This window comes from Notechis scutatus, chromosome 2 (genome assembly GCF_049901735.1).
Source record: "Notechis scutatus isolate UNSWTSFEM ecotype Mainland chromosome 2, rNotScu1.2, whole genome shotgun sequence".
NCBI classification, from domain to species: Eukaryota; Metazoa; Chordata; class Lepidosauria; order Squamata; family Elapidae; genus Notechis; species Notechis scutatus.
In genome coordinates this window covers 209,962,754-209,987,423 of record NC_142010.1, presented here as the reverse complement: position 1 = coordinate 209,987,423, position 24,670 = coordinate 209,962,754, and the positions used below count along the sequence as shown (strand labels likewise).

At 36.4% G+C, this 24,670-nt stretch overlaps 1 protein-coding gene across 14 annotated transcripts in view; it reads right to left on the bottom strand.

The window, feature by feature from the left end:
* SYK (spleen associated tyrosine kinase) overlaps positions 1-24,670 on the bottom strand; it is a 43,766-nt gene that overhangs the window by 9,046 nt on the left and 10,050 nt on the right. For 7 of the 14 annotated variants that reach the window (XM_087957973.1, XM_026674070.2, XM_087957970.1 and 4 more), the window contains exons 2-8: positions 23,781-24,239; positions 20,630-20,790; positions 16,055-16,193; positions 12,001-12,088; positions 9,681-9,721; positions 8,041-8,109; positions 5,232-5,316 (exon numbers count right to left, since the gene is read on the bottom strand). In XM_087957973.1, coding sequence (XP_087814099.1) covers positions 5,232-5,316; positions 8,041-8,109; positions 9,681-9,721; positions 12,001-12,088; positions 16,055-16,193; positions 20,630-20,790; positions 23,781-24,188 — 991 coding nt within the window. In that variant the 5' untranslated portion in view covers positions 24,189-24,239. The remainder of the gene's footprint in view (positions 1-5,231; positions 5,317-8,040; positions 8,110-9,680; positions 9,722-12,000; positions 12,089-16,054; positions 16,194-20,629; positions 20,791-23,780; positions 24,240-24,670) is intronic. The other 7 variants (XM_087957979.1, XM_087957980.1, XM_087957976.1 and 4 more) reach the window with 2 other exon arrangements.

Below are 24,670 nucleotides of genomic sequence, written 5' to 3'. Positions count from 1 at the left end.
CCCCAAGCGCAGGCATGATTGGCAGTTTGTAAGCTCAGATATGGATGAAGTCTCCAAGCTAGGAATGGTGTGTGTGTGTGTGTGGGGGGGCAGTTTGCACAGAACGTCAAAGGAAACGTTCTTCTCCCAATCCCAGATATTGTTGGCATTTCCCTGTCTGGTGCACCCTCCCAGCAAAAGAGGAGATGAAGGATGCTGCTGCTGTGTATGGAAACATGAAGGAAAAAGTTTGTAGGAAGCAGTTTCCTCCGAGGCCAACTTCTACCTTGACAGATCTCTGGAGAGCAAGAGGAGGCGGCAGGGGAGTAGTGCTCCCTGGTCCTGCACAAGGGAGGCTGTCTCTTCTCGAAATCCCTGTTTCCAATTATGAGTGGCAAGGATGCTAGCTTGTTGGGGCAGCCTTTCCTCATGCTGCTCCCCACCATCCCCTCTTCCTCTACAGAGATCTTTTAAGGCAGAAACTGGACTCAGTGGAAACTGCTTCCTGAAAACTTTCACTGCATCAACATGATGGTTACCCTCAAAAGGCCATGTAAGACTTCCATGTAAGACTATTGTATCATATTAGTTCAGGAATGGATTAATGTGGGCCGAACAGGATTAGCATTTCAAATATGAACAAAGATTTCAAATAAATCTGCAAAAACAAAACAAAAAAAACATAAACTTTTTAGTCCTCTCTCTCTCTCATGCCGCTTTGTCTGAGCTGGATGTTTGGCATCTTTTATTGGCTACAAGTTCATCCATGTTTGTAGTTAGATTCTGAGTTATGGAAACGCTCAGGATAGAGTGGAGGTGTGCATCAGTGAGAACTCTTCTTTGTGTGCTTTTGTTCACCCTCAGCATGAAGAAAAGTTGCTCACACCGGTATTATACTTGCAAACATGCACAGCACTCAAGCAGCTTGTAGGTGGAGTTGAGGAATCATTTCAGGGATGAACCTGGGGATTTGTGCGGGTTCTACAGAATCATATTTTGCCTTAAGTGTGCTGTTACATTGGAGTTCTATCAGCTCCATCTGCATGCTTACAGGTGCTTTCTCCACATCAACTGCATATGGATTGCTGAGCAGTCCAAAATTGAATGTCTGTGCTTCAAAATCAACAAAACGACGTGTAAACACAATTTGAAGTGTGCGCAGTTTATCAACAAAATGAGCATCTGAGAACACAGTGGTGGTGACTTGGCTGATGAGTGTTTGGCAACAGGGAAAGTGACCCAAGTTTCCTTGCCACATCTGAGTCTTCCACAGTCACAGATTTACTTGAAAGGCTTTCACTGCATCATACATGTCCATGATCACACGGTCCCATCCCTGAAGCTGAAGGTTTAGTGTAGTAAGATGCTTAGTAATATCGCACATAAAAGCTAATTCACACTGCCACTTTTCATCAATATGAATATTGTGGAGTCTTTTCCTTTGCTTTCAACGAACTCACAGATTTCCATTCGCAACTCGAAAAATCTATTGAGCACTTTTTCTCGACTTAGCTATTGCACCTCTGTTTGACAGGGCAGATTACCAAGTTCAGAATTTATTTCCTCAAGAAAAAACTTAAACTGAAAAAACTTAAACCTCCAAGTCCCATGTGCTGTTTGAGGCGAGCAGTTGTGAGGCTCAGTGGAATGCTGTGAATCCGGATGGTTTGAGCAGGTTTAGCAACATCACAACATCTATGGAGAGAAAGCAAGTGACTGCCGCCCCCTTTGATACAATTGAAATTATATATTTTATACAAGAGAGCTCCTGGATGGATGGAGGAAAAAACCAGCAATCCACTGTCACTCCGAAGCTGGTCTAGCAGCCACAAGAGCTACACAACCTCTCCAGTTAAGCTATCTTCCATTTCTGGTCAGATTCTGATATTTTCAGGGCTGCCTTTCAGTATCTCTGATTGTAGGAGAAAAAAACCAAGACACAATTCAGCTTTCCCAAATAGGAAACAAGATACCACGGTCTCCATATTTCCCCATCAACTCTCCAATATACCAGAAGCGCAGAAATAAGAGTTCAAAATGCCTGAAATATCCATCCAAAAATTAGCTTTCGCAGGCTAATTAGATCCTTCAGGGCTTCCTTGTGGGTCTGTTCTTTGAGGGGGAGACTCAAAGTAACCTCCATTGATTTCCAGACATTCCCCACAAAGTCTTGGAGCATGGTGTGCTTTGGGAGCACAGGGGACAAGGGGATGGGGGCTCATGGGAGAGGGTGCCCATCAGGTGTTGGGTGCCAGTGGTTTAACATGTGGTGTGCCAATGAAGAGGTTTTGGCCTCCAGGCAGTGTCTCCTGTATCACCCTTGCTGCACCCTGAGTGATATCAGGGTACCTCATCACCTTTGAGTGATATTCTCCAGTTTAAGTGCCTTTAAAATGGTAGGCAAATTCACAATGGATAATAGAGCTTGTCACGAAGGTGCTTTCTGGATCAGAATACATATTGTAGTAACTTTTTTTTTCTGTTACATGGTCTATTGCAGTATTTTATGTGTAACATAAAATTACAATACATACAATTCAAATCACATTGTTCTTTACCACAACAGTGTATTGCATCTAATTTTGTAAACCAAAATCTAATAGTCTTTCCACTAGACTGGAGCTTGGCATTAAATACCATTTTAGTTTCATATAGGGAAAGTGGAAGGCCTTCAGCCCTCCACTTTGTACTTTCACTCCAGAGCCACGGGAAGCAGAGGGCAAATACTCAGTTCAGCCCTTGAGTACCGCGATCCCACAGCCCAACCCAGCTTTCCTGAGGGAGACTGGCCGCTATACTTCACTCTGCCCGGCAACAGCTGCAGCTTGTTGTCCTTGCTCTGCCCAGCCTTTTCACCCAGCCTGTGCATGCAAGCCTCTTCACCTTGCCTCTCACTTCTGTCCTCAGCCTTTTTCCATTGCTTCATGTGCACACACACATATGCCAGGATGGGTTGGCCAGGCTCAAGTGACACTGGCCTGATGTCGCCTGTGCATGCGCCCGGATGGTATGAGCCGGGCCTGTATGAGCATGCACTTTCCACCTCCTGTATGCACATGTGCCTGCCGGCATGGAGTGGGCCAGGCTGAAGTGACTGGCCCGATGCTTCCTGTACACACACATGCATGCCAGGATGAGGTGGCTGGGCTGAAGTGACGCTGGCCCAATGCCTCCTGTGTGCATATGCACATGCCAGAATGGGGTGGGACAGGCCTGTGTGTGTATGCACCCAGCACTTCCTGTGTGCACATGTACCTGCCGGAATGGGTTGCACCAGGCCTGCGCATGCATGCATGCGCCCACCGCCTCCTGTGTGCATGTGCGTCTCCAGGGCTGGGCTGGGCTGGGCCAAAGCGATGCGGGACAGCCTCTTACAGTTTCCAGGATGGCCCCAGAGGCTGAATCTGACCACCTCATGGGCCGGATTCGACCCATGGGCCTTGAGTTTGACAACCCGACATACAGTTTCAAAGTTTATGAAATCAGGCAACATTAATCCTTAGAAGGAAAGAAAATATATTTTCATCAAGAACAACCAAATTCTGGACTTATCTGTTTTCTGACAAACAAGCCAAAGATTTCATGGATAAATTTTCTGAAAACACATTTGTGTTATAAATTATCCCAATTACTCAGTCTTTCTGTTGCTATGTCTCTGACTTTATTTCCATATACAAATTATTTAATTCAAAAGAGAGAGAAAAAGATATTCACTGGGTTGAACATGAATTAAAGACAACTACAAGAGTGTGGATGTGGTTTCCAACCAGTGTTGCAAAATAATTTGGAAAGGAAAGAAAGATAGGCAAAACAACGTCTCTTCCTCAAATTCCAAGTTAAAGAGCAAGTGTATTTTTTTGATGTTGCCCAAATACATTTATAAACATATAAAATTATTTGGGTCATATATTGAGGCTAGAAGCTTTTTTTTAAACTCTACTGGGAAGGGAAAAGTTAGATACAAAATGTAAGGAAGCTTTTATACCAGTTAGCAAAAAGTAAGAACAGAAGACCAATAAGCTAACTGTGCTGACTATGATGGCCCCTAATTATTGTCCTTTCAAAAGGCCATGTAAACCTGTTTCTTTCTGAAGGCTCTGGGGTTGGGTTGTTGTGATGACTCCCTGGATGCTTCCCCAGATATCTCTCCAGATGTCAGTTCGGAAGAAGATGAACCAGTTCCAGGCATATCTAGAGATGAGTTGGTTAATGGCTCCAAGCAGCCCTCTGAGAGGGATTTAGTTCAAGGACACCTGCAGGAGGACAGCCTTGAGGCTTAAGGTGGAGAAAACATGCACCTGCAGCCAGTCAGTAATGAGGAAGAGGAACTGCTTTTTGGCACTTGATCCAAGAACACACAGGGTAGAGAAAAGGCAGGAGCGGAGGTCAGCCAGATTACTCGTGAGATGGACCTTCTTGATGGGTTGCCCCAGATGTTAGCTTTTTAGCACAGCAGACAGATGGAAGTGATGCTGGGAACAACATGTTCATTTCCTAGTTGTGTGTTTTCTTGTCGCTGTGATTCTTGCTTTGCTTTGGATTGATACCATACCTTGACCTGGATCGTGCCTTATGAATTCTGGACTTTTCTTGCCTCAAGAACCCTCTTGTATTGTGGATTAATTTTTTCCTGGTGGGTTTATTTTGATTGTGAAACTTTCCAGTGCCTTGTGGACTCATTGGCCATTGTTCTGTGGACTAGCATTGGTCTGCTTGTGGTTGGACTTAATTAGGACAGTTCTGGTTTCGATGAACAGAGTTGCTGGGGGATATTAATAAATCCACTAAACCACAGTTTTGTGTGTGTGTGTGTGTGTGTGTGTGTGCACAGGATAGCACAGTTGTCAGCATTAGAGCTATGTCATGGATATATGCAGTTAGTGGGTTTACAGCTTTGCTAGACCTCAGTACAGTTTTATATGTTTTTGGACTATAATGGAATTCTTTGCTTTTATCTGGTCCACTTCTCAGAATTTATTGGATAGCTGGATGGCCATATAAACTGGATAAATAAATAAACTGAAGTCCAGCATTTTTCTGGGCACCAGGTTAGAGAAATATTGGAGAAGTATGGTCCACAGTTTTACAAAGCACCAATATATCAGTGCATAGAAGTCTTAGGCCAATGTGAGACCTGATCAAGCAATTTCGCTTGTAGTGAAATAAATAAGCACTTCGAACTTATGAATAGTTAACTTTCTTCACTGCTGTATTTTAGACATTATCAGAAATGATACAATATCATTACGTACCTCGTTTTGCCCACGAGGGCGCATAATTGTTAAACATTGCAAGTAGTGCAGAATCATCTCTCTGGCCCCGAACAGACAAAGAGGACTATGATAAAAAGAGATTTTTTTTTAAATTTCAATCATTTGGGGTTAAAGAGATGGACAACATTAAGAAAAAAATTACATGATTAACATTAAGCAAAAACAGTGTGCAAGCGGAGTTAAAGAAAGAGAGCAGATCTTACCTAAATTTTTGAAAAGTTATTTGCTGCTTATATTTGGCAGTAAAGTAAGACTTAGCAATGCAAAAGCATAAAGATTTCTTCAATTATTTTAACTAATTTTCTAAAGAAGGAATTAAATAACAGTTTTATACTTCAATTAGACAAGTATAGATCCTATTTTGGAATCTCATGTCCACTGAAACAAGAACTGCTCAGTGTTTTTCTTCTAATATATTTTATATTTTCACTTCTATTTTTCATTTTATAAACCATTCTTCAAAGGTGCCTGGACTTTGAAGTAGTAATTTGGGAAATAAATGTAATCTACTGCTCTAGTTTTATTTGAAACTAACATGGATAACTTAGGCCAATTGGATGAACTTCTCTCTAAATAACTCTTATTGCTTTTCCCAATCATTGATCGATGCTTTTTTAATGCAAGTGAATAAAAATGGAAATTTGAATAACATATTAAGCTTGCTTGGAACACTAGAAAACTACAAATATAGACATACGACGATAAACATGATGCAATAGATAGTTGTGGTGGCCATAAAATCAATCCATCCATCCTTCCTTCCATTCTTCCTTCCCTCCCTCCTTCCTTTCCATATTTTTGCAGACCAATAGCTATTTGAATCAAAACAATGTCTACATAGATAACACACAGAGTGAAATATACGAGTTGTAACTTTACATTACAGCAATTTCAGCATTTTGCTAATATATGCCATTGTTTTAAAAATAAATTTTAACATGTTTCCAGCTAAATTGTAGAAGTTTCACAAAACCTGATATCCCAATGGGGATATCAGTGGAAGGTTTAGAGATAAATTTGATTTAAAAAGCCAAGCTACAAAGAAATAACATTGCTAGCAAAACAATTTAAGTATCTTTTTTCAAAAAGACAACTAGCAACCTGATACATTTGTTTATAAATAAAATGTATTATTTAATAAATATTTACAAACTAACATATTTAGAGCTGCCTCTATGATGGCAATTGGAATCCTGAGTACTTTTTGGGCATCACTTTTCAAGGAAAGAATGGAAGTCAGTTACAAATACTTTTAAAATCTGCTGCTACTAAATCACTTATAAATACAGTAGTTTTACTTGTTGTATATGCCATAGAGAAGGAAAATAATTGTTACTGGTACTGAACCTTTCAAAGGGAATCAGTGGTAATTAATATATGCCTATGAATTTCACAGTACATACACTATGTAAGTATCTATATCTACTAGAAAAATGTAAGAGCCCTACTCCGAATGAAACAGAGAAAAACAGAGATGGGTAAGATGACTGATCACATAATGTTCCTGTCTTCTCCAAAGCACAAAGTAATTCTCCAATGTTATTAATCAATTTAGTTCTGTCAGTTTCAACACTCTCAGTTCCCCATTGCTAAAGACAGAACTAAATGGATTGATAAGATTGGAGAATTACTTTTAAATATGAAAACTCATTTGTATGAGACTTTAACACAATTAAGGAGAGAGGCAAAATTAATTAACTTTTCCCTATTTAGTTATGAGAGGTGAGCATGACCCATGTGATGGGAAAAGAAACAAGCATTTGTAAATGTCTATTATATAAATCAGGCTTCTCCTTTATATCTAACATTTATATAAAATGCCTAAGACTCATCTTTTCATAATAGGTTGTGAATAAAAACAATATTTATGTTTGTTTTAGACTAACCAATATTGTTAATATTCTACCGGTAATAAAAAAAATTTAAACGTTGCTTTTAGAAGAGTTTCCATAGCACAATTAGATCCATGATCCGTTTTGTTTATTGTATAACATATGGGAATTTGCATTGGATTAGGAAGATGGAAGGCCTTGAAAGAGATTACAAAATGGCAATCAAAACACCCAATAGCACCAGCACAGTTATTATAGCTTGAGAGGTAAGTAGCAGAAATTAGTGTGAATTTTTGATTTATGTAGACAAGGGATCCAGAAACTCTGGCTCATGATCTCCTGGTGGAGTCACAAGTAGCTTTGAAGGAAATTGCATTTCTCCTGCTGAATCTGGAGGATGCAGCCTATCTGAATGCTAGTTTAGGATTGAGCACTTATTCAATACCCTTTTCTGCAACTGTTTGTATTCCCTGTTGCTTGACGCCCAAGCAACCTAGCCAAGATCACAGTGCTCTTATCTAATCTCCTCTTTGTTTTCTTACTGGCATCTCTAAGGGGTTGAGATGGGAGTTGGTCTATTAAGCCCTACACTCACACTCACTCCAGGCAAGCTAAAATTACTTAGAGTAGGACAATGCATTGCAATGGGAGCCCAGTAAACTTAGGCTACCTGACATTTAGACCTGCTTGTAAAATATTTATTTTCTTTCTATCCAACATAATTATTATATAACAAATCATTGTTGTATTTCAAATAAATAAAATGCAAGCCCAAGTATAAAATAGCATGGGTTAATTATATAAATTAAGAAGTAAAAGCTGAAGAAAGATGCTAGATGCTCAGGAGAGATTAGCAACAAAAAGCAGAATAAACTACAAAAAGGTTTGTAAGTCAGCAAAATGAAGGGAATCTTTAAATGTATAGTAGGACTTAACAAAATTGTGTTTAATTGCACCTTTTGGCTTCCTGGCTTTGGGAAAGTGTATGATTTGATTCTGGTGATAATTCCACCTGTTGACGAAGTCTGGAAACCATAAAGGATATCAAAAGAATAAATAAATGTATGAAGAAAATATGAAAAAAATCCATATCTATTTCTTTTAGTCATTTACAATAGGTTTGTTCTAAGTATAGCATATTTTGTGATATACATTATAATCAGTGGTTTTTAAAGTTAAGTGGATGTTTGCTTCCATCAAAACACTGGCTAAATGCAAACTATGACTTATTTTTAAAAAGATCCACTAGATCTTAAATTATTCATCTGCAGGTTTATTGATTACAATGGTCTATTATGAGGAGAAATAATTCTGGATTTCATGACAATGGTTGAATTTTTAATTAGAATTTTTGGCTTTGTAGTCAGCTTGCTATGTTGCTAGTTTTAAAGGTCATAACTGGGACATACAGCCTTATAATTATATATTTAGCAATAATATGGGAGATACTAAGAAATTTTGTTGGTTGTAAAACTTCATGTTTTTATTTCTTTTCCACAACAGTATAATTTGTTTTATGTATATTAGAATATTGGAAATGGAATTTAATTTATTCATAACATTCACCATCCTCATGCAATCCATTAAGAAAAAGTTTGATCATTTTGGTCTAATTAATATATTTATGGAAATATACATATATATGGCTTCTGTGAAACCAACTTTTTTGGAAATTCTTCCTACAGGAATTTATGATATATGTTAATTCTCTTCCAGGTATATATACTTGGATAACTGCTTCACAAATCTATCACAAATAGCTATCTATGCACTAATTTAAGACCTGGTTTGTTTAAACATGTTTGCAGATAAGCATAATTGGTTGGTATCATGCTATATGTTATAAAGCACCAATTTATAAGGTACAATGATCAGATTTATCAAATGACTTATCACAATTAATAGATTATGTCTAAGATAAGAAGAGATAAGAGTATTTTAACTAGTACAAACAAGCTTAAAACTATCACTTTCACATACATGCTTGCTCTAGCACGAAGTGAATGGAAAGGATAAAAATCCAGTCTTACAAACCAGGACAGGAATTTCCAATAATGTTTAATGCTTGGGACTAAAGGCCTTATTGGATTGTGGTTATTATTTTCTCTACTTCTTCAAATATGTTATATGAATCTCTGTAGCTTTGTCACATACAGTAGTCCCCATTATTTTATTCCATGTTCTCCAATTATACTACTGCTTCTAATGTATTCAAATCTTATATGCACTTGCTTACAAGGCAAACAAATATATCTAAAACTACTTACTTCATTAGTTATTCTGAAAACAGAATTGGTGTTTCAAAATTTGAAAAATGATAGCCAATACGTTATTTGTATCAGATAAATATCCATATATGGATATTCAGTAATTACTGGTGCTATAGTTGCCTTTTAACAAATTAATATTATGTACAAAAACCCCCAGCACAACGTGTTTATGAAAATGCATAAAGATAATTTGTAACCTATTTTTGAAACGTATTTTAATTCACTATTCAGCAAGAATGCATACATAAACTATTCAAAACACTTAAATATTGCCAGACTTTATATTATTTAAAATATTACTGGTTTTTACCAGTACATTTTCTTACCGTGGAATTGCGAGGCTTAGAAACTTTTGGGGGTAATGTATCTAAGGTAAAAAGATATATCAATTACTCTAAAAATATCAGTTGTGACTTATTATTAAGATCAGCGTCAAGAAGCAAAGACAGACTTTATCTCCATGCAAAGACAAATTCAGTTCCCATTAAAAAAAATGGAAATAAACAAATTAGCACATGTGAATTGATCCTGGAACAGATTTTTCTGGAATAGAAAAGATTATGTGTAAACTTTTGTCTGCTGCTCAAGAGGATCTTGTATTTTTGTAATTTACTGGAAGGTTTTTCAACAGGGTGAAAAGTAGAAGAGCCTCATTACTAGTTCATCATCAGCAAAAGATCAAATTGGGAGCAAAATGTAGCTTTCCCTAAAATTGGCTCTAGGTGGATAGAAATCTTATCATATCAGGTTTCCCTGATGTGTAAACTAACTACAGCTTATTATAAATCAAGAAAAATGCAGTCTTGTATGATAGTGAAGCTTTGTTTTACCAGCACTCCCAGTGGAAGTTCGGTTTTAGTGACATGGATCTACAATCTGAAAGCAGCCAAGTTATCTAGAGGTCACTTTAACATCAATATTTATGGGAGTCAGATTTCATTTGTGCAATGTACTAGGTAAAAAATTCTTCCAAATAATTGCATGCTCCTCATTTACAAGAATACGTCATTCATATCTGATCCAATTTCATTTTGGAGATGGAATGGATCACATTGGTACATAAACGTGATGTCCCTCCACCCTTATATATCCCTACACCCTATCTCACCACTCCAAACTGAGAGAAAATTATGTCTCTAATTGATGCAATAGATCAGGGGTGTCACATTTAAGGCCCTCCATGATGAGGGTGAACAAAAGCACACACAGAAGTGTTCTCATTGATGCACACCTCCATTCTATCCTGAGAGTTTCCACAGCTCAGAACCTAACTCTAAACATGGATGAACTTTTAACTAATAAAAGATGCCAAGCATCCGGCTCAGACAAAACAGCATGAGAGAGAGAGAGAACTAAAAAGCTTATGTTTGTTTTTTGTTTTAAATTTGTTTTTGCATATTAAAAACTTATGTTTGTTCTTTGTTTTAAATTTGTTTTTGAAGATTTAATTGAAATCTTTGTTCATATTTGAAATGTTAATCCTGTTTGGCCCACATTAATACACACCTGAACTAATATGATACCATAGTCTTACATCCAACTGGCCCTTTGATGGCAACCATAATGCTGATACAGTGAAATTTTGCAGGAAGCAGTTTCCTCTGAGACCAATGTCTGCCTTAAAAAATCTCTGTAAAGGAGGAGGGGATGGTGGGGGAGCAGCATGGGGAAAGGCTGTCCCTACAAGCTAGCATCCTTGCCACTCATAATTGGAAACAGGGATTTCGAGAAGGGCCAGCCTCCCTCATGCAGGATTAGGGAGCACTGCTACCCTGCCGCCTCCTCTTGCTCTCCAGAGATCTGTCAAGGCAGAAGTTGGACTCAGAGAAAACTGCTTCTTGAAAACTTTCTCCTTCAAGTTTCCACACACAGCAGTGGGGGTGTCCTCCACCTCCTCCTTTGGTGGGAAGGTGCACCAGACAGGGAAATGCCAACAATATCTGGGATTGGGAGAAGAACATCTCCTTTGGCATGCTGTGTACACACACACACACACACACACACACACACACACACACACTCACCATTCTAAGCTTGGAGACTTTTATCCACATCTGAGCTTACAAACTGCCAATCATGTCTGGGCTTAGGGAGAAGGTCCTCTCCTTCCTATGTAGATGAAAGTCCCCAGACCTGGAATGAGTATGTGTGTGTGCATGCATGCACTTGGCTGCCAGCAATTTGGGGAGGCAAGGAGCTTGAGGGGCACCAAATTGTCCCCATACCAAGTTAGCTGGTATGACTTGTTCCCTCCTGATCCAGCCATGCTGAACCCGCCATGCCCAGTGAGCGGTGTCAAGCTGGTCACACCCACCCAGTTAACCATGCCCTCCAATTGGCCATACCCAGTGAATGGGGTCAAGCTGGCCATACCCACACAGTCAGCTACACCCACACAATTGGCCATGCCCGCCCGCCCCTGCCCTGATATGGCACTCAATGAAATCCTGCAATAGATACTTATTATCTTTTTTAAGAAACTGTATTTGAGAAAAAATTAAGTTAATTATGCTAATAATGACACTGTTAGCGTACTTTTAATTTCATTATTAGGAATTTGCTTCATCTTCTTGACACAATCAGGCATTAGTAATGCACACAGTGTATGGATTTGACTTCCATATTTTAAAAATATAAGCCACTTACTATTTCTTGAGTGAAAATCTGGATCTTTAACTGGCTCTGTGATTATTCTTAGAAGTCCATCTGCTTTGTAGGAATAATGTTCCACTAGCTGTCATTTGGATAAAATAAAATACCAGTAGCAGCAATTAAACCCAAACAAATGCAAGCTATTAAATGCTTAGTTCCAGCCCACAACTAAAATTTTGGATTATAATTTCTACTTAATACTGCACATAAATATCAGGTTTTGGTGGACAAGCAGGACTGGAAATATCTTGGCAATTTCATAAGAAGGTAAGTAATTTTATTACTATCATGAAAGAAATTGCAGAATTTCAAGTACAAGGGCCATTTATAGAATAACTATTCAAACCTTTTGTATTATGTTATATTGTTCACTCTTTTTAATGGGCTACTTGGCTTCTTCTTGGAGCAGGAAGTCCAATTTCCACCAAGCTTGTTTTGATAACTGTGTGATATCAGACTGTTTTTTTCTAAAGAATGTGTGATTTAACTCTCACAATAAAATATAAATAGCCTTGCTGAGCTATGTACTGTATAAGTTTCTCTTTTTCACAACCATTGACTTAGATTTCTGCAGACATTAAACATGTACACCCCAGGATTAGAAATATGATGAGGCAACATCATATTTATTTGCTAATATGCAAACTATCTCATGTAGGAAAAGTATATAAATATATAAGCATTAGAAAATTAGATTGTATGGGCCAAATTGTTGTAAATTTTGCATGTTTGATCAAAATAAATTTCTAATTTCATTGAAGAATTGTGTATTTAAAAACAAAGCACCCCGAGAAAGTGAAAATTTGGCTTGTTTTCCACTCTTTTAACCCAGTTTTCTGTAGACAGAATACTAGTACATTTATGCCACAATGAGAAGTAATTGTCTCTCTCTTTTTAACTGTCCTTTTCCATCAACAAGAAATATGAGTAAAGTTTTAGTATACAAACTAAAAGGAATTCACACTACAATGTTATACAGGTGGTATGAGAGATTTTTTTTATCAGTATATGAATGACATTAAAAGTCATAAATAAAATTTGAGAAATCCAAATTTCTCATTTTCATACAGTAAAAATACAGTAAAATTAACAGTTCATCTCACTTCTAAAAGTATCCATAAAAATCCAGTACAACTTATGATGATACAAACTGATTAACAGTCCATCATGATGTCAGAATACAAATCGTCACTTTTCAAACTTGTTTCCTGAAGTCGGGCACAAGTATGTAAGTTACGTAGCTTGTGTTGTGATGTCATAATGCACAATGTATTTATTTTAACAATTTTAACTGTCCCTTTCCATCAACAAGAAATATGAGTAAAGTTTTAGTATACAAATTAAAAAGAATTCACTGTACATGTTATATGTTATATAGGTGGTATGAGATAGGGTTGTCCATCTCACTGAATGTGAATCTGGGTGAAGTTCAATTAATTGTGAATGTGAATCTGGGTGAAGTTCAGTTAACCAACAATTAAATAATGTCACAATCATTAAAACACTTAAAAATAGATAAAGGCAAGAATTATTATATTTCAAATATATTTATCAGTATTCAATTAGGGATTTAAATATATGTTTGTTTTGTTTTTTTCTTTTTATGCATCTTTTTGTGTGTAGTCTTGCATCTTTCAAATATTTTTTTCAGAAAAAATTGTTTGTTTATTGCGATTCATTCCAATATTACAATTTTCTAAGGTAGTCTCTCTTTTGAGACATTTTATAACTGAAACACACTCAAGATACAGAAAATATTTGAAATATTCTGAAATGGAATCCTAATTTTTTTTTCAACAGCTATTTTCATTTAGATCTATTTTTTTATTTATTTATTTAATTTGTCAAACACTTACAATATAATAGAAATAAGAATAAACATACGTATAAATATATGAAATAGGTACTAATAATTGGGGACAACAGGACAGGGATGGTAGGCACGATTGTGCACTTATGCATGACCCTTACAGATCTCTTAGTAATGGGGTGAGTCAATGGAGGTTAGTTTGAGGGTAAAGGAGTGGGAGTTTGAGCACGTGACAACAGAATCAGGTAGGGAGTTCCAGACATTGACCACTCTGTTGCTGAAATCATACTTCCTGCAATCAAGTTTGGAGTGGTATACATTAAGTTTATATCTGTTTGTGCTCTTGTGTTGTTGTGGTTAAAGCTGAAATATTCATTAACTGGTAAGACATTGTAACATATAATTTTATGTACTATGCTTAAGTCCAATCTTAGCCGGTATAGTTCAAGGATGTCTAAGCCTAGAATCTCAAGTGTGGTGGTATAGGGTATTCTGTTGTGAATAGAGGCGCCTAGTACTCCTCTTGTAAAATACTTCTGGACTCGCTCAATTGTATTAATGTCTGATATACAGTGTGGATTCCAGACAGCAAAGTATTCAAGTATTGGTCTAGCAAAGGTTTTGTATGCTCGTTTACAAATTAGTATTACCAGAGAAGAAGCTTCATAAGATTAGATTTACAACTCTTAAAGCCTTTTTGCAATGCTGTTGCAGTGAGCTCTGGCACTTAGGTCATTCGATATGTGTACTCCAAGGTCCTTGACAGAGTGAGGGTCGTCAACGAGGTCATATCCACCTAGCTTGTATTTGATGTGTTGATTTTTTTACAATGTGTAAGACAGAGCATTTGTTGGTCTAGATTTGGAATTGCCAACTGTTTGACCATTCAGACACATAATCAAGGTTGCTTTGAAGGACAGTAGCATTATTGGTGGTGTTAAATAGTTTTATGTCAGCAAAGAGGACACAGTTGCTTATGCAAATGATCACAAAGGTCATTTATATAGAGTGTAAAGAGTGTGGGTTCTAGAACACTCCCTTGGGGGACACTGCTGTTAACTGGTGCAGGGTTTGATAGGGCGTTTCCTATTTCACTACTTCTGTTGCCTGTTTGACAGGAAGGCAGTGATCCACTTATGAAGGGATCCGGAAATGCCATAAGAGTTTAATTTTAATAGTAGCTTGTCGCGTACCACTGAGTCAAAGGTTTTGCAGAAATTCATGTAAATTACATTCTATTGCTTTACTCTGGTCAAGTAGTGTAGTCCACATATTTTTGTAGTGTAGTTAAGGCATTGCAGGACAATTTTTTCTGAAACCAAATTATTTATTGAAAAGTCAGTTGTTTGACTCTGGAAGGTAGGCATTGGAAGTCCAAACTTTTTAAAAAAAAAACAGGATGGTGTCAACCAGGTGGCTCCCCGTTCAAAACCGGGACCATGCAAAACAGACAGGGCGCGCCATATATTATGCTTTCCACCCACCAGGCCAATAGATAAGAATGATTTTAGGTAACGTAGTGCATTTTCTATGTTATCTTCAGTAAAGTCAATATGTAGTAGATCATTGCAGTTAGTTGTGGTATGATTAGGAAATGTGGGGCATGAGCCATTACTGTTTACAAAGACTGAACTGAAGAACGTGTTGAAGAGGTTTGCCTTAATGGCTTCATTGCTATAGTCTTTCCCATTAGGTCCTTTTAGGGGTGGGATGGTTTTTGAGTTTTTAAGTTTGCGTTTACAAAGTTATAGAAGGTGTGGGTGTATAAGATTTTCCTCTTGCTCGCAGTGGTAATTGGTGCATTCTGCCTTTATCGGTCGGCATAAGGTTTTGTATCAGTTTTTAAAGTTAGCTACGTATCTAGTTTTGTTTTTACGCCATAAGGATTTTTATTTATCTAAATATTATAGATATTTATTTATTTATCTAAATATAATAGATATGTAATAAAGCTAAATATAACAGATCTGTAATATATCTATTATTACAAATATCTTTCTGAATCTGCTATGCCAAAAACTTGTTCGGTTATCCTAATTGGATAGGTTAATTTAATCAATATTAAATATGTCAGATTTTATACACAACTACACATAACACACATACATAAGCCTTCAATAAATGTAACTATGAAAATAATTATAAAAATTGTTAAAAACTGTGGACACTTATAGCAACATAAATATGTATACAACCAGCATGCAAGTTAAATAGTTAAGTGAATATCATTCAACAAACCTGACATAAAGTATCAAATTTCTTTCCAGCTGGTATTGAAAGTTTTCCTTTCTTGTCTTTATCAATGCGATAATGTGCTACCTTGCCTTCATTGAGTAAACAAAGAGCATAGGATCCACTGTTATCTCTTTCCCTAATCCTAAAAAGTAACATAATAATAATAAATAATAATAATAATGTAAATTATAGTCTATATAAAGAGAAGGGCTATGAAAATCTAACTTAATATTCATGGCAAAACATGCTGGGACACATTGCCCAAACTACAATCATTAATTGCTCCTGCTACCAGTAGGTTAACAAAGATGATTATTATGTAGTTCAGACTGAGATTTTTTTTTGAAGAATGAACAATTTGTTTTAGAAGGAAAAGAAACAGAAATTGCAAATTACATGTAAAAATTTGCAGAATAATGTTAAGATAAAATTAAAATGAAAGCAGAACTTATTCCACTGAAAGAAGCATCTCAAATGTTATCATTATATAACTATTTATAATGGGATCAAAATAATTTTAAAGATAGTTTCATGACATTTTAATACTTTAGCCGTTTCAATACTGCTATATTTAATTATTATTAAAATAATTTTAAAATAAATTTCAGAGATCTATCACAAATAAACCATCTTAGTTTAAAGAACACTTATTTTGAGTCAACCCCAATCTCAGCTGTGCCAGCAAGATATTTTACAGAATGAAATTTGACTTACAAAATATCCTGGCATCAAATATTATATATAAAGACAGTTCAATCTATTTTGTATGTTTATGTAAAATTAGCAATACCTAACAGGAAAATAACTGGTAGCAAACAAAAGTCAGTATTTATAATTTGGTTCATCCTGCAGTTGATCATTTGCCCCCAAAATTGACCACCAGATATGATAAAACATTCCAACTTGATTCTTACATTTTCAAAAAATTTCTGAATATATATGCCTATTTTAAAAATCATCATTAGGCTAATATACCAGGAGAAAACCATACTATTTTAATGGTCATTTTATTGAGTCTATCATCTGCACCTCTATAACTGTCTAGTTTGGTTCTGCAACCCAACAGGACAGACACAGACTTCAGAGGATAATTAGGACTGCAGAAAAAACAATTACTACCCACCTGCCTTCAATTGAGGACCTGCATACTACAGGAGTCAAAAAGAGGGCTGTGAAAATATTTACAGACCCCTCACATCCCAGACATAAACTGTTTCAACTCCTTCCCTCAAAATGACGCTATAGAGCACTGCACACCAGAACAACTAGACACAAGAACAGTTTTTTCCCAAAAGCCATCACTCTGCTAAACAAATATTTCCCTCAACACTGTTCAACTATTTACAAAGTGTGCACTCCTATTACTGTTAATCTTCTCATCACTCCTTATCAGGGGTGGGATTCAATTTTTTTAACAACCAGTTCTGTGGGCGTGGCTTAGGTGGTGGGCATGGCTTGGTGGTCATGTGATTGGGTGGACATGGCTTGGTGGTCATGTTATTGGCTGGGTGTGGCCAACTCAATATCACTCACATCGAGGCACGCATCTCCTCATGACTGTGGGGATGCTGCAACAGTCGTAAGTGTGAAAAATGGTCATAAGTCACTTTTTTCAGTGCCATTGTAACTTTGAATGGTCACTTCACATGAGCAAAGTACTAGCAAAGGAGGGGAAAAAATCTAGAGATGTTCCTGAGACAGGAAGTTTAGTCCTGCCCAGAATGTAATAAGGGTTAACAGAGAGGCAGTTTCTGTAAGCAACACCAGAATGTTTCCTTCCTGCCTTCCTTACAGGATTAGACCAGTAATTACTTCTAACAAGCAGTTCTCCGAACTGCTTAGAATGTTAACAACCGGTTCTAGCAAATAGGTGCGAACTGGTAGAATCCCACCCCTGCTCCTTATCACCCATCCCCTCCCACTTGTGATTGTAGGACTGTAACTTTGTCGCTTGTATCCTTACGATTTATATTGACTGTTTCCTAGTATGATTTGATTGTTGATTGTACCCCTATGACTATCATTAAGTGTTGTTCATTATGATTCTTGATTCTTAACAAATGTATCTTTTCTTTATGTATTCTGAGAGTATTTACAAGAAGACAAATTCCTTGTGTGTCCAATCACACTTGGCCAATAAAGTATTCTATTCTATTCTATTCTATTCTATTCTATTCTATTCTGAGTTATAGTAAATTTGATGTTTGCCTTCCATGACTGGATTGTATTGCTCATTTGTAGATATTGAAACCATGAAAAGTTTTATTTTGGAGGTAGGGGGAGAAATAGGAACAAAACAAATTATTTCTCTAGGCAATCTCTCCCATGTCTGATCTGTTTCTCCCTCCCCCTCTTGTAGAACAGAGAGACTGGAAAGGAAGGGATTACAAGAGAGTAAGTGACACACAGTAGGGAATATCTCTATCAAGAATCTGTTTAGCTTTACAATATCCCTAAGAAAAGATATTAATATCTACAAAGCGTCTTATCCTGACTGTAACACCATGATGTTTTATAGCAATCTACTGTATCTCAATCTGATGCCTTCCAAATGCTTTGGGCAAAAATTGCAGTTTAATATACCCGAATGACATGAGATAAGGATGACTATCATACAAGTTGGTTTCATTTTTACTCATCCTCTTCCCCCAAGTCATGTTCTGAGAAGGTTATATTTTAAAAGTTGTAAAATAAAAAAAAAATGAAGGCCAGTAAAAAAAACCCTACTGTTTTATATTCATTCTGTGACCACAATCTGTTAAAAAAAATATAACTGATGCAATCTTAATACATTATTTCCAAGCTTCCATGAATGATTAGTATATTCCAGTTCCTGATTTATTATCATTCTGTATATTTTTGATTGACCTATAAATAGTTTAGTTCTAATAAAAAAGGCAGGAATTACAAATAGATCAGAATATTTTTATCTGCAAATTACAGCATTTTTCTGTATTTACAGAATTTACACTTCCACATAATCTAGTTCTAGTTTTCAGGATACTAGAAAGGAGTTTTATAATAAAATTACTTATTATGTAGCTCATCTGATTTATTATATTGGTCTATTATTTGTTTAGTAAATTATTAGAGATCTATTATTAAGATCACAGTAGGTATAGTTGCCTATCTCTTGGGGCTACTACAATCTGCTTTCTAAATGGTAGATGAAACCTATGAGCTGCAACTTTTCACTTGATTATCCTCAACAAGTAAGATTTTCTTCAGGGTTATTAGGTAATTTATTATTTTTCCTTTCAAGCCAGAATACTGGTAATAATTGATAAGGGAGATCATGGTGTAGCATTTTGAGTTAAGTCTTCTTTCTTCTTTTCCTGAAGACTGCTCTATTTTTGTTTTTTTTCCAACCTGCATAGCTTCTGTGTCTGTAGACTGCAAGAGTTTTCAGCAACAGTCAGGCTAGTTATAGAATTCTAGGCACAGAAGGACCTTTCTTAGGTCAAGCTTAGAGTAACTTTATAAAAAACGCAGAGAAAAGAAAGAAAATGCTTTTAGATCTGAGTTTAAAGTATGTAATACTAATATAAAAGTAATACTGCAGAATGAAAGAAATTTAAAGAGTACATGATAATGTACGGGACAATACCTACTTTGAAAAATTGAATAAATAGTATAAACATGGTCAGAAAGCATAGCAAACTATAGTTTTAGAGAAAAGAATCTGGAAATATCTCTCAAATTCAGTATCTTTCAATGTAAAATGAGTGACAGAAGGAGAAATAGTATTAGTGTTGTTGTTCGAGTTTTGATCTCACAATAGTTCCTTCCATTGAGCAGAATGAAGAATGTATCATTTTCATGCAAAAATTAAGCCAGGCCATAGTCTACTTATTTCAGGGTCTACTTTTTCAAACCAAATGAACTATGAACTAACTGAACTATGGGCCTTCTATTTAGCTACAGAGATTATAACCACCACCCTACATTGATTTGTCCATTTTATTTTTATAGAAGGTGATAGTGTATGAAAAGTCTTTTTTCAGCTCCACAATCAGTGGACATTCTTTATACCGGGGTATCAAACTCAATTTCATTGAAGGCTGAATTGAGGGTTGTGTTTGATCTTGGGGGCTGGAATGGCCGTGACTAGGGTGGGCATGGCTAACATGACATCACTAGTGTTGGGGAAACCTGCGGTTGCCTGAGCACTCTGCCAGCAAAAATGGGCTCCCGAGCTCCATTTTCAGCTGCAATGGCTTCCTGCAACTCTCTGTCACAAAAACAGAGCTGGGGAGGGCCACATTGCTCTCCCAAGCTCCATTTTTGCTGGCAGAGATGCCATGGGTTGGTCCTTTGCTGTTTTCTTCCCCGCGGGCCAAATCTAAACACTCCCTGGGCTGGATCCAGTTTGACACCCCTGCTTTATTCTATAAAGAACTGATCATGCCACTGTAAAGAAATCATGAATGCTGTTGTAAGTAAATGGAACTGCAATGACTGACATTAAAAAGAAATTTTGGAATGGTTAAAATATTGTTTTGATTATTTTTCCTATTCTTCTTCTGGTTTTTTTAGCAATAAATTATGGGACCTGTAGGAAAAAACATGTATACTTACAAAAATTTCCCATTAGTCTTTGTACCCAGAAGTAGGCGTCGCTCTGAATCCTCCCGAGATATCATCCCATGAAACCAGGGCATTTTCAAGTGTGCAGTTGTAGCAATCAGTTTCTCCAGTTGTGGTTTTTGACTAATAATTGCTTGCTCAAGGGCATGTCCCTGTATAATTGACAGGAGGGCAAAGGGTAAGAATATAGTTAACTATGGAAGTTGATGTATGAATGGCTTTGATCTAAACAGAGCCGTTTACTAAGATTTTAAAGTATAAACATTCTGAGTGTAGAACTTTTAGCATAACTTGTAGAGTTCATCTGAATGTCTGGATTGCCCTGAGAGAAATTTATTTCACTAATCCTTTTCTGAAAATATGATATTACTCTCAACTATCATGGGCTCACTGCAAAAGCAGTCTGACCATTTTTTTTCTTGTCCATTATCAAAAGTGGTGTTTTCTAATTTCCGCCTTCACAACTGTGAAATGATTGTGAAATAAACCCTGGCAGAGAAGATGTAAAGTCATAATAAACAATACAAATAAAATTTAAAATAAGTGACAAATGAAATACAAAAATCATTAAATAACAATTTTGAAATTCATATTTAAAGTTGGCATTAGCCAACTTCACCAGTTTAGGTGATTAGATGATAAAGCAGTGAAATGAATACTAGAGAATATGGAGTTTGCAAAAAAAGCTGAATTAATACTTTGTACCTGCCTTTCCTGGAGAAGATACAGAGGTAATCTTTGACTTACAACAATTTGTAAGTCATTTATTGATCAACTGAAAGTTATGATGGGCTGAAAAAATTGACTTACAGCCAGTCCTCATATTTATGACATTGCAGCATCTGTGATTGCATGATCAAAATTTGGGCACTTGGCAACTGACATATATTTATGAAAGTTGGAATTTCCCATTGTCATATGATCGCCATTTGCAACCTTCATAGGGGGCCTCCAACAAGCAAAGTCAATGGGGGAATTTGGATTCATTTAACAACTGTGGTGATACAGTTAATGACTACAGCAAAAAAAAAAGTTGTACAATTGGGTATGACTTACTTAACAATTACATCACTTAGTAATGGAAGTTCTAGTCCCAATTGTGGTCATAAGTTGAGAACTACTTATTTTCTACTATCTATTAACTACTATTTGTTGGACAAATACCTGAACCTGTACTGACTTCCCAGCACATTGTATTATCAGAAGATGTTCTAGCACATCCTGAAGATTAGAGTCTATCAAGGGTTACGAATTTTATCATGTCCCAAATAGCAGCTGCACAGAAACACCAGTAACACAGGAGAATGGCTCCATCTTGTGAGAAGCCCAGAGGCATCTGGTTGGACACAGTGAAAAAGGAAATGCTGCTACAACTTTAAAAACACAACTATAATGACGTGGGAAAATACCCGAACAAAGCTGAATACCATACATGTAAGTACCATGAAAACTTAACACACACACACACACACATATATATGAACACACACACACACACACATATATATGTATGTATGTATGTATGTATTCATATATATTCATTCATTTATTCATTCATTCATTTATATATATGTATGAGAATAAATGTTGCCTAGTTACATGTATGTATAACTGGAAAATTCCAGGTATTCTGAAATCCATTCTCAAATTAAGAGAAAAAATGTTGCACCCAGCAATAGTAGCATGTTAATTATGGAGTACAACAAGTATGCTATTACAAGTTGTGGTTTTGGTTCACCTCTTTTTTTCTTATTCTTTTACATTCAATGGTGCTTTAAAGTTTGTAAACCTTTTGAATTTTTAATATTTCTCCACAAGTGTGGTCTAAAATATAGTATGTTCTGCACGCATTCCAAAATTAGGTTTACCTACTTTTGCCACACTTAAACATGTAGCTTTGGATCATTTTAATAAACAAACAAACAATTAAATATAGTGTTTTCAACTCATTTAATTAGGTTCCCTTTATCTATTTTTAGTACTTGTGTGAAAATCAGGTAACATTTTAGGTCATACTTATACAAAAATACTGAAAATCCAAAGTTGTTCACAAATTTTTAAGCATCACTGTACTTATTTGTTAAACAAGGACAGCAACATGGCAGGAGGAGGGTATATGTCAAGTTGACCTGTTTTTCAGTTCACAGAAAATGCTCAGAACAAAATGGATTAAATACATGCCAGATTTCCCCACCATTTTAAAGGAATAAATACAAGTACCACTTTAAAATGGTGGAGAACTATGGCATGTAGTTTATGGTGGAAATTAAAATGCTATGTAGTTAAAATAGTGGAAAAATACATCGAATGTAGTTTAAGACCTAAAATTGGTTCGAGTAAAGGTAGTCCTCCACTTAAACCCACACTGAGACTGGAATTTCCACTGATAAGCAAGATGGTTGTTAAGTGAGACATGGCTGATTTTATGACCTTTTTGCCATGTTGTTAAGTGAATTGATGCAGTTGTTAAGTGAATCATGCAGTCATTAAGAGAATCCAGTTTCCATCATTGACTTGTCAGATGCTGGGTAGAAATGTCATAAATGATGATCACATGACCTGCAATTTGTCATAAATATATGCTGGTTATCAAGCACCCAAATTTTGATCATGATTGTGGGATGCTGTGACAGTCATTGATGTGAGGACTGGTTATAAGTACTTTTTTCAGTGTTGTTGTAACTTCGAAAGGTTGCTAAATGGATGGTTTTAAGCTGTGGATGTCTATACTGAACAAACATCGTATACTATAAGAACTAACTTCAATTTCCATTCCAAAACTGAAGAAAATTTGGACATTCTGGCTTTGTCCACATATTTGACATGGTCTTGGCTACTTGGCCAGCCATAGCCACTACTGTCCCAAAACCAAAAGAGGAAAAACTACAGAAAAGGAATCTCAAAGGTGCTTTTTCGGGAGGCAATTGGACATTCTGGTTTTTCTTTGAAGATGTTTCCCTTCTCATTCAAGAAGCTTCTTCAGCTCTGAGGAAGAAGAAACTTCCAGAGCTGAGGAAGCTTCTTGGATGAGAAGTGAAACATCTTCAAAGAAAAAACAGAAAAAGCACCTTTGGTATAACCATGATCTGGATCACTGAGAATCTCCATAGACATACAGAAAAGGACAAAAATATAATCTTACATATAAATTCCAGGTTTGTTTAACATATTCTTTGATTAGATTTTCCTTTAAGTCCTCAAATTGACTTGTTTTTGGTTCCACGCCTGGTGGTCGATTACACGGTCTCCTGAGTAAACACACGAGACCATCGACTTCATCTGAGTGGTAGTCAATGAGTTCTACAGGACTCCGGTGGGATTTCCCTCCAGTAATAGCATAAGTACCGTTAATTTCCCTCTCAATGGTATAATGATAAACCTTTCCATTGTTTGCCAGAGACAAAGCAAAACCACCCAGATAGTTTCGGCTCTGTCGCAGTAAATACAGTCCATTGTTTAATCCTCCTTGCAGCAAATAATCTTCAGCTTCTTCACGTGTGATGTTGCCAAAAAAATAGGATAGGTGGCTAACAGGATCAGAACTTGCCATTTTTCTCCCACTATTTCTCTTTGCTTGTCTGCTTTAGAAGTTGTATTACACCTAGAAAGAATTTTAAAAAAACACCAAGTTAGTGACACTTTTGTATGAATGTATGTTATTTTGTATGCTACCTTAATGATCTTATTGAAACCATCAATGGAAATATACACAATGCAATCATGAGCTGAGAGATAATCAACGAATCATAATAATAAAAAATCAAAAGGAAACAATATTTTCACTGCCAACAATATTCGCATAATGCTCTGCTATAGGAGTAAGCAATGTAGTGCCAGAAAATAAACATGAAAGAGAAAGCATTCTGTGGCTTCTGAAATGCCTTCTAACCCTTTAATAATATCTTCACTCTTGGTCAAAAGTGGGAAGGGATTTAGAGTAGAGCAAGTATCCACATATGAGCAAAAACAGATGCCAGCAGCTTAAGTGTAACCTGCCAGAAGGTTAGGAGATAGGAGAATCCTTTCCATTCT